The following is a 15,433-nucleotide window of genomic DNA, read 5'->3' as shown; positions in this document are numbered from 1 at the left end:
GACCTCACTTCTCTTATGGATTTGAGAAGATCTGTTGATTTTTCAGTGTGTTTGGCTTTTCATTTATTGTCGGGACAAAGAGGCAACTTACCAACTCCCTGTGTGCAGAACCGGAAATGGAAAGCAGCACGGGTTGTTGTTTTTTTTAATGCAAAACAGAAAAGAGGGTAAAAGTCATATAAGGCTGAAGGAGCAAAGAAAGAATGTGTAGAAATATTATTTGAAAAGCAAACTGGCCAAGAATTCTCTCAAACTGACAAGAATCATCAAGAAGGTCAATGAACCACAAACCAGGGTAGATTCAAGGAAAACTAAGCCTATATATGTTACAGTAAACCTGCTGAAAACCAAATACAAAGAGAAAATCTCAAAAGAAACAACTATGAGACTGATAGTTTACTTACCAACAGAAACAAAAGAATGATATCTTTAAAATGCTGAAAGAAGGGGCACGTGGCTGGCCCAGTTGGTGGAAGATGCGACTCTTGATCTCTGGGTCGTGATCACATTGAGTGTGAAGCCTACTGAAAATAAGAATTAAATAAATAAGTAAGTAAGTAAGTAAGTAAAATACTGAAAGAAAATAACTGCTACCCTAGAATTCTATACTCAGCAAAAATACCTTTTACAATGAAGGTGAATTAAGATATTTTTAGACAACCCTTGCCCCACCACCAAAAAAAACACCCCACAATTTGTTATTAGCAGACCGACACCGAATGAAAAACCATAAGAAATTATTCAAGCAAAAGGAAAATGATCCTACATGGTACCAATAAAATTAAAAAGTTAAGATGGAAGGACATATTCCTATTACCAACACAGAGGGGTCCCTGGCCGGCTCAGTCGGTAGAACGTGTGACTCTTGATCTCAGGGTTGTGGGTTCAAGCCCCATGTTGGGCGTGGAGCCTACTTTAAAAAAACAAAAACTTTAAAAAGCTGACACAAGAAGAAACAAAATCTCAGTAGTTCTAGATCTATTAAAGAAATTGAACTTGTAATTTCACACTATGCCACAGAGAAACCCCAATGCCCATATGACTTCATCAGTGAATTCTACCAGATATTTAAGAAAAAAAATAATGGCATTCTTACACACCATTTCAGAGTTCTTCCATATATTTCACAGTCTTGCCCAGCAACGTCCTGACACCAAAAATGGACCCAATTCAAAAAGAATAATGACAGGCCAATCTCTTAGATATGAAACCTCTTAAACTAAATATTAGCAATCTGACTCCACCAACATGTGAAATAAGCCAAATATCCTTCACCAGTAAAATGATGAATAAAGTGTGATATATTCCATACAATGGAAATTATACAGTAATGAGCTAGATGATTCTCACAAACAATGTTGAACAAAAACCAGGCACAAGATAATACTACAGTGCAGACTCCATTTATATGAAGTCCAAAGGCAGACACAGTGAATCACTGGTATTCTAATTAAATCTATCAAGAAGCAAGAGGGGGGTAACAATTAAAGGGGCTTTGGGGATTCTGTTCTACTTCATGATTTGGGTGCTGGCTCCATGTACATCTTCATTTTATGACAATTAGCCACGCTGTATGCTTGATGTATGTTCTACTTCAATAAAAGTGCTGTTGAAAAGAAACCGTTCTGTCTCAATCTAGATGGCAGTGCTAGTTGTCTACTGTGGCCAGTCTGAACCTGACGGTCTGAAAGCAGAAGTGCCGTCAGCATATAGGATAATACCTGTGTTTGTGTAAGGGACATACAGCTACTTTGTCTCTTGTATCATTAAAGTAGAGCTAAGAAGAAAGGAAGTAGAGGAAATACACATTCTTTTTCTGTTTCCACTTGACACCATTTTATGTGTAACAAAATATCCAAATAGTAGTGATAACTACTAATTTGACAGTTCAGTTCAGAAATTCATTTATTTTTAATACCAAATCTATAAAACTAAAAAAAAAAAAAATTCTCGTCTACCAAAACAAGCAAGATAGGTTTCCGTGTATACAGTTCAAAATTTCTCATAAATTTTCAGGTTCTGTTTGGGTATCACTACAGGATAGTATTGTGCCTTAATTTATCTCTGAATCAACACTGATTTATCAATGCCTTACTTTTGTTTAAAAAGTGTTTTATGGGCGAGATGAGAAGAGCAGAACATAACAGGGTAGGTAATAAAAACGTTTGTATTTATTAGTAAGTTTTCACTGAAAGAAAGATTTGTGATGTCCTACATTTACTTAATAACGTTGCTTTTTTTACGTATTCTCTCTAGCTCCTTACCACAGTAACAGTAACTGTTTTGATATCATTAGGTCAAAAAATAAGGATTTCATTAGCAAGATGGTGCCTGTGTTTTCTGGTGCCTAAGTGAAGATTAAAATGTTACATTAATATTAAAATACTACATTAAAATGTAATATAAGACTCAAAAGCCATCCACTAGAAACCAAAATGATAGCTACGTTTTTATGTTACCTTTTTGGTTCTGAAAACTAAAGAGCTCACACAGAAGTGGGAAGTAGTGGGGATTTCCAGAGGGAGATGCACGCTAGCCATGCAGAAGAGTTTTCATATAAACCGATGATTCCTGTATCTGCATGATGTACTTTGTTTTTCCTTAGTACAAGTAAATACAATTCATTGTCAGCCGATGACTTTTTAAACTCAGAAACATTTAACTTTACTAGGTACTAAAATATCTTTTGCTTAAAATGTATTTTTACATTTATTACATATAACCAAAATTTAATTGTACATGTGCTGGTAAACGTGGGGCTTCTTAAATCATAAGTAACATCTAAACTAGTTTCTGTAAATGATGAACAACCTGCCTGTAATGTGTGCATCCTTCACTTAAGAGAGAAAAACAGTATTTGAAATAACTTCCATGTTCCTAATAATAATAATGCTGTTTTTATAGGAAAGATGACATCCTCAAGCCCATTTTAGTGGATTTTGTTAACAAATGCTATTCTACGTTAATATTTATAAAATATTTGAATTATGTGAGTATAGTTCTGTAAATATAGAAATAGAGTCTTCAAAGAGTAATTTAGGTTTTTTTAGATCAAGCTCTTCTTTTGCTAGTAGATTCAATGTGTTAACATGGGCGTTCTTTTGTTCAAAGTGCTTCCAAAACCAGCATACTCACCTCTGGGGCTTTCCAAGCAGAAGTTTAAGTCCTTTAATCTTTTTTGAGAAAAGAAGGGGGTAATGTTGGAAATGTGCCAGGAGCAAGCCTTGGTATTTCTCATGAAGTGCCACAGTGAAAGTACCCTCTCCACAAGTCAGTTCCTTGTAGCAAAATCCTAATCTCATCTGGCTTTCACACCATTACTTTTTCTAGAAAGCCTGTCTCCACATTCCAGACAACAGTAGTCCAGATAACTAAAGTTGTTAATTTCTCCTTTCCCTTCATCAACTCACCTGATAGTAAAAATCTGTGCTTAGTGAGACAGGATAACCCTCCAGAGCCAGATAACCAGGGTTTGAATCCCAGTTCTGCCACTATTGGCAAGTGACCCTAAGGCAAGGTATTAACCACTCTGTGCTCAGTTTCCTCATCTGTAGAATAGGACTAATACTATTCCTTACAAGGCTGTGGCAAGGATTAAATGAACTTGCATGCTTAAGTATGCTATTAGTGTTTGCTATTATTATTGCCTTTCTAGAAACTTCCTTTGTGTATATAAATAAAATCATGTTTATGATTATTTACAAACATGGGATATTACTCTGTAACTTGCTTCTTTTACTTAGTATATGATAGACATCTTTCCAAAACCACTTAATATTCTTAAACAGCTGCATTATATTCTATACTATGAGGGACTAGAAATTTTTCTACCATTTCTCCATGAACACTCACATTTTTTTCTTTTTGTGGTTTTACAAAAATGCTAAGGTAAATAAGCATCCTTGTATGTCTCTCTTTATGTCCTGATATATAAGAATCCAAGACATGGAATTGCTTTTTCAAAGGATATTTGCACTTTCAATTTTTTTAAATCAGCACTACCAGAGTGCTTTCCAAAAGCACAAAAGTAACTGGGCAGTCTGCACAGTAGGCAGTCACAGAGCAAAACAAGTAGTATGACTACAATAGCACAATGCCAGGAGGGGAAATGCAAGTATGCTGCTCTAAGGTCCTTACACTATACATGACGTGGCAGAATTGTATCCGAAGGTGGACTGTGATAAGTTACAGATACTGTAAGCCCAGAGGTAAAAAATAAAACAAGGAGGTATATAAAATAAGCTAACAGTGGAGAGAAAATGGAATCCTAAAAAATAGTCCAAAAGAAGATGAAAACATTGGCACTAACAGAAAACAAGTAGCAAGATCGTAGACTCAAAATTTACCATCTCTATAATCACATTAAATGTGAATGGTCTGAAAACTCCAGTCAAAAGATAGAGACTGTCAAAATGGATAACATGAAAAAGCAAGACCCAATTACATGCTGTCCTTTTTTTTTTTAAAGACTTTATTTATTTATTTGACAGAGAGAGAGACAGCCAGCGAGAGAGGGAATAGAGGCAGGGGGAGTGGGAGAGGAAGAAGCAGGCTCTCAGCGGAGGAGCCTGATGTGGGGCTTGATCCCAGGACTCTGGGATCATGCCCTGAGCTGAAGGTAGACGCTTAACGACTGAGCCACCCAGGCGCCCCTTAATGTCACTTTAAATAGATAAAAATTTAAATGGAGGGTCCAGGCCCAGGGACGTGGCAGAGCTGGACGGTCTGCACTCCCAAGGCTCTGGCCAGAACTTTCTTTACCTGGCACATTTTCTCACCTGGGCTTTGCCTACCTGATGCACCGCTGAAACCCACTGAGGACAGGGCAGCTGCTTCCTCTTTCTTAACCTTACAATAGCCCTCTCCATCTTCTTCCTCACCCTTGGGGCCCTTCTGTGGCCCCAGGATGTCTCCTCCCCTCTGAGATCTGGCTCCTCCTCTGGCTCAGAGGAGTTTGCTTTGAACCTTTGAACCCACCAATCAGCATCACACACCCTTAGGCCAAGGCAACCTCATGGGTATAGGGTCCCAGGGGGTCGGAGGCGGGGCTGCAGAGGCCTGGGTGGGGTCCAGTGTCCCCCCTCGGGCCACTTGGCTGAGAATGTGGTAGGGAGGGAAGGCAGTATATTGGGTCCCTCCAGGCTGACCTGCCTCTCACCGCTTCTCCCCCGGAATCCTTGGTAGTCTTGTCAGTGGGAGATCATGTCACTGTCCCCTTGCCTTCTCAGCCCTACAGAGCCCTCAAGTCTCAGGCATCTTCATCCATGGTGACCAGGCTTGTGTGCAGATGGGCAATGACTGCTGGGAACTCCATTGCCTGGAACAGGTGTCCAACCTGATGGCCAGATGCCAAATGACAAGACCATTGAGGGAGTGGATGACTCCTTCAACACCTTCATTGAGACAGGTGTTGGCAAGTATGTGCCCAAGGCAGTGTTTGTAGACCTGAAACCCACCAACATTGGTGAAGTTTGTACCAGCACCTACCGCCAGCTCTTCCACCCTGAGCAGCTCATCCCAGGCAAGGAAGATGCTGTCAGGGGCACCTGGGTGGCTCAGTCATTAAGTGTCTGACTTTGGCTCAGGTCATGATCCCAGTGTTCTGGGATCGAGCCCCGCATCGAGCTCCCTGCTCAGCGGGAAGCCTGCTTCTTCCTCTCCCACTCCCCGTGCTTGTGTTCCCTCTCTCACTGTGTCTCTCTGTGTCAAATAAATAAAATCTTTAAAAAAAAAAAAAAAAGGAAGATGCTGTCAATAACTATGGCCCTAGGCACTACACCATGGCAAGGAGATCGCTGATCTCACCTTGGACCAAATTCACAGACCAGGGCACATATTTCTAGGGCTTCTTGGTTTTCCACAGCTTTGGTAAGGGTACTGGTTCTAGGTTCAATTCTCTGCTGATGGAACCTCTCTGTCAATTATGGCAAGAAGTCTAAGCTGGAGTTCTCCATTTACCCAGCCCCCAGGTTTCCATAGCTGTAGTTGAGCCCTACAACCCCATCCTCACTACCCACACCACCCTGGAGCATTCTGATTGTGCCTTCATGGTAGACAACGAGCCCATCTATGACATCTATCATAGAAACCTCGATACTGAATGCCCAACCTACATTCACCTAAATAGGTTAATAGGTCAAATTGTGTCCTCCATCACTGCTTCCCTCAGATTTGATGGAGCCCTGAATGCTGATTTGACAGAATTCTAGACCAACCTGGTGCCTTTATTCCCACATTTACTTCTCTCCGGCTGCATATGCCTGTTATCTCTGCTGAGAAAGCCTACCATGAACAGCTTACTGTAGCAGAAACCACCGACGCATGCTCTGAGCCAGCCAACCAGATGGCGAAATATGCCCCCTGCTGTGGTAAGTACATGGCTTGCTGCCTGTTGTGCCATGACGACAGGGTTCCCAAAGATGTCAATGTTGCCACTGCCACCATCAAGACCAAGCGTACCATCCAGTTTGTGGACTAGCATCTCACTGGCCTCAAAGTTGGCATTAATTACCAGCCTCCCACTGTGGTACCTGGTGGAGATCTGGCTAAAGCACAGTGAGCTGCGTGCATGCTGAGCAACACCACAGCCATTGCTGAGGCCTGGGCTTGACTGGACCACAAGGTTGATCTGATGTATGGCAAGCATGCCTTTGTTCACTGGTACATGGATGGGGGCATGGCAGAAGAGATTTTTCTAAGGCCCATGATGACATGGCTGCCCTTGAGAAGGACTATGAGGAGGCTGGCATGGATAGTTCTCAGAGAGAGGATGAGGGTGAAGAGTATTAACATGTCTGCTGCAATTTTACACTCTGTTGTCTTGGGACTATCCTATTTCCATTGTTCTGTGAAGCCGTCCATTGTGGCCCTAACTTGTCAACAAAAGTGATTTTTTTTTTATTATTATCAAGGGGATATTAAATTGTTTATTGATAACACATAATGAATGATACACAAGCTTTAATCCCATCTATAATTTTATCTGATACCATAATTCAATTTAGATATACTTCATAGCATGTGCCAACAATGATATTGGTAACCAAATAAACTCCATGACTTTCCTTGGGTGACTCTTTTAATGGTAAACTACAGGTCACAACACATTAACTGTCAGTTCAACTACACCAAAGTTTGTGGAGACAATGGCTTCCGTGCCCAAGCAGGTTGCAAGTAAATTTCTAATGGAACCTGGCACCTCCCTGAAGGAATTCTAACTTCACAGCTTACCAAGGTGACTTCAAGGAGACTAATTTTACACAGCACATTTTTTTAAAAAAAAGACACATTTATCCAGTGTCATGATTAGACTATTACATTTAGCAATCAACAGCATGGGTACAAAACAAAAAAACAAAAAACCCTACATTAAAGCCCTTTGTTGGAATGCTTTACACTTTCCACAGAACAGACACTAAAACTAAAATAACCTGTTATACAATTACAAATCCAGTCCTCAAGTTTTTTGCCCATACCCAAGAGTATTGTCCAAAACATGTCTTCTTTGCCCTGCTACCACTGTGCTTGGCTGAATTCACATGTCTGTGATAACTAGATTCCCTGTCACTTCACCGGGTCTCCTCTCCTGCTGAGCTTTGCTTTCTGGCAGTAATGAAAACCGTCTGCCACTGCCATAGCTACCACTGCTGCTGGAACCACCATAGCCACCTTGGTTTCGTGGTTTGGCCAAGTATTGGTCTCCACCACCATAGGGGCCATAGCGTCTGCCTCCAGTTTCCTCCTTTCAAGGGCCCAAAATTTGAAGATTGATTGTTGTAATTGCCAAAATCATTATAGCTTCCGCCACTTCCAAAATTGCTTCCAATATTACCAAATCCATTATAGCCATTCCTGCCGCCACCGTATCTGCCACCACCTCAGCTGCCACCAAAGCCACGTCACGCACTGAAGTTCCCTCCTATGACCAAAGTTGTCATTTCCACCAAACCACCTCCACGGCCACCACCAAAGTTTCCAGAACCACTTCGACCTCTTTGGCTAGATGAAGCACTTCCCATCTCTCGCTTAGCGAGGGCTTTCCTTACTTCCCAGTTTGTGGCCATTCACAGTATAGTATTTTTGAATGACAATCTCGTCTACAGAGTCATGGTCATCAGGTGTCACAAAGCAAAGCCTCTCTTCTGGCCACTGCCTCAGTCAATCACTTCAGTTTTTCCACACTGTTCGAAATAATCTCCTAGATGGTGTTCTTCAGTGCTGCCTTTAATGCCACCATCAAAACTTTTTTACAGATAAGTGGGCACCAGGTCTTTAAGAATCTTTTCTTGAGACCACTCGCCTTGTGCGGCCTTGCATTCATGGCCTCCTCCACAGGGGCAAACCTGACAAACAACCCCAAGCCTCTGGAGTGCTTGGTGCTTGGATCTCTCATTACCACACAGTCCATGAGCTTTCCACGTTGTTCAAAATGGCTCCTCAGACTCTCGTCAGTTGTTTCAAAGCTCAAACCTCCCATGATGAGTTTCCACAGCTGTTCAGGCTCTTCGGGACACTCTGACTTAGGCATGACAGCTGTGGGAGGGGAGACTTTAACACGCTTACTCACCAGCATCCATGGGCAGAAAGGCTGATGTGTCTTTTAAAGTTTCTATTTTAAATGTAAAAAAAAAGAGAGAGAGAGAGAGCACTACCCCATGTAAATGCTATTCATAAGAAAGGTGAAGAGGCTATATAAGTAATATCAAAGTAGACTTCAGAACCCAAAGGTTTATCATGGATCAAAAATCATGCAATTCTTCAAGAAGACATAATAACCCAAGATGTTTATGCCTCTAATCTGAGCTTCAAAACAGGGGGTGGGATATTGAGAACTGAAAGGAAAAAATAAACCCACAGTTCCTGTTGTACATTTCCAGTTTTCTCAGAACAAGTAGAAAATGATATTTCAGGGGCGCCTGGGTGGCACAGCGGTTAAGCGTCTGCCTTCGGCTCAGGGCGTGATCCCGGTGTTCTGGGATCGAGCCCCACATCAGGCTCCTCCGCTGGGAGCCTGCTTCTTCCTCTCCCACTCCCCCTGCTGTGTTCCCTCTCTCGCTGGCTGTCTCGCTGTCAAATAAATAAATAAAAATAAAATCTTAAAAAAAAAGAAAAGAAAATATTTCAAACAATTTGACCCAATGGACATTTAAAACCCACTTCACCCAACAACGGTAGAAGATCATACAGAATATTCACTGGGATACACCAGGCACTGGGCCAAAAGTAAGGCGAGTCCATAGTTCCGGCGCTCAAGAAATTCAAAACAGAACCTTCTGTTGACACCGGACGAGTATTTTCACTCAAGAAGTTACCTATTCAAAGCAGCGGGGGCGTGTGCGCGTCCGGCATAGACCTAGAATGTGAGGGAAGATACTCTCCCAAGCAAGGACTAGCAAGTGACAGAACAGTGCCCCGGACGGTGGCCACTTCTACACCTGGAAAGGGGCGCGTCAAGGCCGCTGCCTTGGCAGGGGCGGAGACGGGGTGGTGGCTGGCGGCCCGGAGAAAGATCCTGGAGGAGAGGCAGGAACACTGGCTGCTGGCCGGAGCACTCTGAAGGAGGATTGTAGGAGGCGTGCTGGACGGTATACCGTGGTGACCTTTGCACAGTAGTCCACAAAATCCCCAACGAAGATCCTCTTCTGGTTAATTCCCGAGTGGCGGGGCGTCCACCCTTGCTGGGGAGGCCGGGTCGGCCGGGGCTGAGCGCGCGGGCTCCAGGCGGCCGCGGGCGGGCGGGCTAGGCCTCCGCTACCCTCCATCCCCGGGAAGCCGGCCCAGGAGGTCTGGGCGCAGACTGGTCGGTGCCCGCGAGCGTGGAAACCAGGCAACCCCGTCTGCGCACCGGCGGCGTGCAACATGAGGAGCCAAGGGTTGGAAGCTCCGGGCTAACTCACGCGCCCGCTGCTGCAGAGGAGGCGGACGGCGGGGCGGCCCACCCTCAGGTCGCCCCCGCCGCCCTCAGCTCCCAGTGGCCCGGGTCCGCCCGCGCACTGGGCACCGGAAGGCGCGCGCCCCGCGCTCGGGCACCACCTGGCGGGCGCGGCCCGGCCCGGCCGGTGGGGGGCGCCGCGCCGACGGGAGGGGACAGGTGGCGGGGCGGGGCGGGGCGCGGCGCGGCGCGGCGGCCGGGCGGGCGGACCCCGAGGTCCCAGACGGCCGCGCAGCCCGGGCAGCAGAGGCCGCAGAGCGCGGCGCCCGCCCACCGCGCCATGGCCCCGCGCGCCCGGCGGCGCCGCTCGCTGCCCGCGCTGCTCACGATCTGCGCGCTGCTCGGCCCGCTGCAGGTAAGGAGGCCGCCCGGCCGCTCCCGCTCCCCGCGCACCCGCGCCGGCGCGCGACGCCTGCCCGGCAGCTCTGGGAGGAACCCGGGCGCGGGGGCTGCGAGGCGTCCTGGGACCTGGACGGAGAAGCAGGAGACGGCGGAAAGGGGTTCGCGGCTTGGACGGTGGAGGGACGGGAAGGGCGATTGGAGGGGTATTGGGGCGCAGAGCCCGGAGTCTCGAGACCCCAGCACCCGGACACGGGCTTCCAAAAGTCCACTTTGTGGCAGACTTTGAGGTAGTTATTCAAGTTCCCACGCAGAGTAGCTGCCTTGCGGACACGGCCCCTATTCCCCTGGGAACCGAATAAGCGTGGGGAAAATTCGGAGCCGCCGCCGTGCCCACATTAGTAAGCTCTCCTAAATACGATCTCTCCTTCCAGGCCATTTTGAGCCCCTCGGGAGCGCGAGGCCATTCCCTCTACCTGGCTTCGCACCCTCTCCCCACCTCCGTTTCTTTGGTCATCTGAAGACGAGAGCAAGGCTCGTCCCCTCACGGGGATGTCTAGAGCGCACAGTGAAACCGAATTTGGCAGTTTCTGCAGAAAAGCTGACATAAGATTTCCTTTTTATGCCCCCCCCCCCGTTTTTTATGTCTCGTCCTTCCCTCCCCCTCCCCTCCGAGTCTCCCCACTGACAGCTTAAGGTCCACCAGGTCAGGTTCTGGCTCTGAATAACCATAGAATCCCTTGTCCTTGATAACACTTGGATGATTTTAGAACAGAATACTGTTTGCAGTTTGAGAAACCAAGGCACATGGGGTGTTTCAGGCCGGGGGAAGGGGGGAGCCCCACCCTGAGCCCGGTTGTGCGCGAGCTCAGCCCGGCCTGGGGCTGGGGTGGCAGGCATGCACTGTGGCGCAGGGCTCCTCCTCTCCAGAGCCAGCCCTCTGGGGCTCCCCAGCCCGGGATGCACCTGGGGCTCCCCACGGGGACCATCGGCCCTTGCCTTGGGAGGGCTGCATGGCTTCAGCGGGAAGGGTGCCCCGTGCCAGAAGAAGCACGTCCTCTCAGATCCTTGTTGCCACCTGGTTTTCTCTCAGAAAGAAATTTCTTGACCACATCACTCAGTACAGTTGCCAATTATGAAGCTGGTTCCTGATTTTCTTTTCTTTTTTTTTTTTTTTAAGATTTTATTTATTTATTTGACAGAGATAGAGACAGCCAGCGAGAGAGGGAACACAAGCAGGGGGAGTGGGAGAGGAAGAAGCAGGCTCATAGCGGAGGAGCCTGATGTGGGGCTCGATCCCGGAACACCGGGATCACGCCCTGAGCCGAAGGCAGATGCTTAACCGCTGTGCCACCCAGGCACCCCTGGTTCCTGATTTTCTGTCGTCCTGGAGGAGAGCTATGGTGCAGCAAACCCAGCACCACAAATACTCTAAACGCCTTGTACACTTGGAAGTTCTTCAGAGGGAAGAGTAAATGGTGGTGGTTTTCTTGGTTTGGGCAGTTTCAGATTTCCCTTCTCTGTGAGAGAGGGCTGAGGCTTTTGTTGACACGGGGCTCCGCAGAACGGCCCAGAATCCCGTGAAGACAGGAGGGGCACGTGTAGAGCTGTGTTTGGGGTGAGAGAAGGGGGTGGGGTGGGGAAGCCGGCCTAGGATTTAAAGTCTTGACAAAAGTAATAGGAATGTGCTGTAGGCTGGAGCAGAAGACTCTCTTCTATTCTGCTCCTAGGAGTATGGGTCTCTTAGAATGGTTGAGGGAAAAGAAGGCGGAAAAACCTAATAGAATTTTTTGTTGTAAGCACGTCAGGTGTTGCTTAATGAAGTGCTCGACAGGTTGGACAGGGTGCTACCTCATTTGAACTAAAGGACCAGGGCTCCAGTGAACGGTTAGCTACCTGAGAAAAACCTACCCACTACGCAGTTTCAAAAAAGCATCTCACGCTGCTGTTGCAAGAACTATATACATACATCTGTTCATTCGACACAGTAGATTCTAATGAACAGCAAATGCTATCCAAACAAATTTATTTTTCAGAGATAGCTTTCAACAAGTGCTGTTTCCCCTCCCTTTCCCTTTTGGCCACTTGAATTAGGTGCAGTTTTGAATCATACCTAAACAGGAAGCCAATGATATTGCGACAGTTCTAATCAAATGATGGAAGTTCGTGCCCAGTCCCACCAGTGGAAATCCATTAATTCTGAAAGGTGTTGTAACAGTGGCCGTAGTATCCCCAGATGGTAACGTGGTAGGTTCAGTTGTGGCGTGTGGTTCGCTGTGTGTTTCGTTACTGCTTCTTTGGCCAACCTGTTCTATTCGTTCACAAGAACGGCTTAGGGAGAGGCAGGGGTACTGGTTTTGTAAATGCTGGCTTCTAGAAAGTGCTTTATCTACAAGTATTTCGTTTCATTGACATTATGGTAGATAGATTGAAACGTCCCTAGAAGGCTGAAAGTTTTGCCTTTTAAAACCTTTCTGTGATTAGATCTCTGTCTGCCTGTATCTGAGAGGGAATTAGTTTTCAGTATTTGCCCAAAGATAACAACATTTTATGTTTTTATGTTGATAGTTCTGCTGCTTATTCCAAGTAAGAAAGTAGAGGCGCTCGCTGTTTTCACTAAGGTCACTGGTTAGACGTAGCCGTGTTTGTCCCCAGTTATCTAAGACCTAAGGGCAGATTCATTCGGACCCAGGCCAACAAGATTTATGGCCTACGACACCATACTAGTGAGAAACAGGACGAAGACAACTGCGTGCACGGGCCACTGTCTAGTCAGAGGACTAGACGGGTGAACCTGTAATAATAATAATAAGGCAGCACGTGATGACGGAAGTGCAGAGTGGGGACGGAAGGAAGGAGGGACCCAGCACAGCTAGAGCAATCAGGGTGGACTTCTGGAGGAAGAGATTTTTCCTGAAGTGGTCTTTGCAGCATGGATAGAAAATCAAGGGTCAGAGAGGGATTGATGCCAAGAGGCTGTTGGGGAAAGAAAGCTTTCTAATCAAGAGGGTGGTGTAAGTGTTTCAGGCCTAAAGGAATCTTGAAAAAACAAACCAAAAACAACCCACTTTTTTTTTTAATGACTTCACAGATAGTACAAAGCACTTAATTCAGGAAAACCCACAACAGACAAGACATTAAACATTTACAGTTTTTGAGCTCGCTCTTGTATGGCCCTTGCTGAGGTGGTAAGGTAGACCGATCAGAGACAGATAAGCCACAGGGCCCTGGAAAAGCCTGGGGGGGCCCCACGGAGGAAATCCCCCAGAGTGGAGCTCCAGGCTGTAGGACGGGCACCTGCCCGCTGTGTTCCTGCCCCCTCCCATCTGAGAACGAGAAGACTTGGCCATATGTTAATGCTTTGTTTGGAGAACCACAAACATGTAGATCAGTGATCTTTTAGTCCATTCTGTTGATAACAAAGTATTTCAAATGCCTCGCCTGTTACTTCCTTCCCACTACTCCCCCCCCCCACCAAAATGACAAATCTGTAATATAAACATATTCTCTGTGTTGATAAGGAAATATGAGCTTGCTTTTTCGGTTATCTACCAGAAATTCTTACACCAGGAAAACTGAAACAATAAAGGTGTATCTTTGAAGGTCAATAAATCAGTGTTTTATGAGGCCATGAAAAGGGGAGTTCCAGACCAGGGCCTCCTTTGCAGAGAGTGCTGTGTTAAGAAGGTGCTGCGTGAACTTTATCTGCCATGTCAGTATTAAAATTTCCCTCATTGTATTTTCCTATTTTTCAAGTACAGGGAAAAACAATATTAGTGTTTTTCCCACACGGTGTGTCCAATGGATTAAGAATGTTGTCTGTTGTCTAGGCCATTTTTGTTTTGTCTTGGTTTGGTTTGGGTTTTTTGCTGGTATGGGTCTGCACCCTGATGGTCATCGGCTCTCCAGGTGATTCACTCCCCAGGGCACCTACCCTCCTGGCCAGGTGGCCTCCCTAGACAACCAGGGGCCTGTCTGCTGTCTCCCTGCAGCATCCTGACCCCAGCCCCCAAGGGAAGTACCCTAGGCTGAGCCTAAGACAACCGACCTCCCCTCCGCGTCCAGAGCTGGGCTGGGAGCATTCTGCCCAGCAGGTGATTTTCCCTCCGAGCAGAGCACCTTATGTTCTCCACCTGGTTGGTAGGAAGTCACTCACTTTTTCTTTGGGTTTCCCTCTGCAATGAGTGGGCTTCCCACAGGATCCACTGCTGGGAACTCCTTTCATTCTTTCTACCCCCAAAACACTGAGCCCGAAGAAACCAAGACTGAGACAGTGGGCTTCAGCAAAACAAAAGACTCGGTCCGTCTAAAGTTCTTAGTGAGCTTTTGAGGTTGAGCCCCGAGTGGGCGGCGAGTGAGATTACGCACAGCCCCATATCTCTGTCCTCATTCTGAGAGACGTGCTCCGTCTGTTTCCTGCCAGACCGACCGACCTGCCCGAGCGCCCCTGGCAGGCTTCCCCTCTGTCACCGAAGTCAAGGGCTGGCTGGTGCTGCTGTTTCTGCCGTTCTCACGGCAGTACCCCCGTCAGCAGTTTGAAGCACATTCTTTATGGATGTGTGCTGATAACTTGATATCTGTATTTGCTGTGGGGGCCCCTCCTCTTTTCAGCCTTTGATGTCTGCGGGCTGCCACATTCAGGACAGGGAACCCAAGAGTGAGAAATAACACTGAATCTCTGTTCATTTCTGCCAACAAAGTGAGCACCTACTAGGCACGTGGGACACTCTGCAACAGGCTAGGAGGAGACAGAGATCAGGGGCGTATACCCCCCAGGGGCCTATCACCCTCCCCCCTCCAGCCAGACCTGCACGCAGAGGATTAGAGGAGGAGACCTGTTTACTGGGAGCATTTTCTAAGTGGTAAGCACCCAGGACAAGGAGGGCTTTAACCTGCCTGAAAGAATATCTCCTTCTTCCTTATCGTCTACTCGTGTACATCTAAAGCCCAGAAGGAGGGACAAGAGGGCCGCATTTGGGCTGGGGGTCCCAGGGCGGCTGATGCCAGGAGACATGATGGTGCAGTGTTTTCAGGGAACTCTAAAAAGGACAGCATTCCTGGACTCCCAAGATTATGTGGGAAGAGGGAGACAGAGCCAGCACTCGCAGGCCTTATATGCAAGCAAAATAGTTTAGATTTTATCTTCCTGCATTGTGGGCTGGG

At 46.7% G+C, this 15,433-nt stretch overlaps 1 protein-coding gene and 2 pseudogenes across 2 annotated transcripts in view; 2 read left to right on the top strand and 1 right to left on the bottom strand.

The window, feature by feature from the left end:
• Nucleotides 1-5,154: 5,154 nt before the first annotated feature.
• LOC113253482 (tubulin alpha-1C chain-like) lies at nucleotides 5,155-7,198 on the top strand (annotated as a pseudogene).
• LOC113253481 (heterogeneous nuclear ribonucleoprotein A1-like) lies at nucleotides 6,917-9,964 on the bottom strand (annotated as a pseudogene).
• A 241-nt stretch (nucleotides 9,965-10,205) lies between these two features.
• The window catches only part of TNFRSF11A (TNF receptor superfamily member 11a), a 49,449-nt gene continuing 44,221 nt past the window's right edge, over nucleotides 10,206-15,433 (top strand). For both annotated transcript variants that reach the window (XM_057313354.1, XM_026496430.4), the window contains exon 1: nucleotides 10,206-10,286. In XM_057313354.1, the coding sequence (XP_057169337.1) occupies nucleotides 10,212-10,286 (75 nt within the window). In that variant the 5' untranslated portion in view covers nucleotides 10,206-10,211. The remainder of the gene's footprint in view (nucleotides 10,287-15,433) is intronic.

This window comes from Ursus arctos, unplaced genomic scaffold (assembly GCF_023065955.2).
Source record: "Ursus arctos isolate Adak ecotype North America unplaced genomic scaffold, UrsArc2.0 scaffold_17, whole genome shotgun sequence".
NCBI classification, from domain to species: domain Eukaryota; kingdom Metazoa; phylum Chordata; class Mammalia; order Carnivora; family Ursidae; genus Ursus; species Ursus arctos.
Note: the sequence above shows the minus strand (reverse complement) of the source record. Positions and strands in the feature narration are given on the sequence as shown.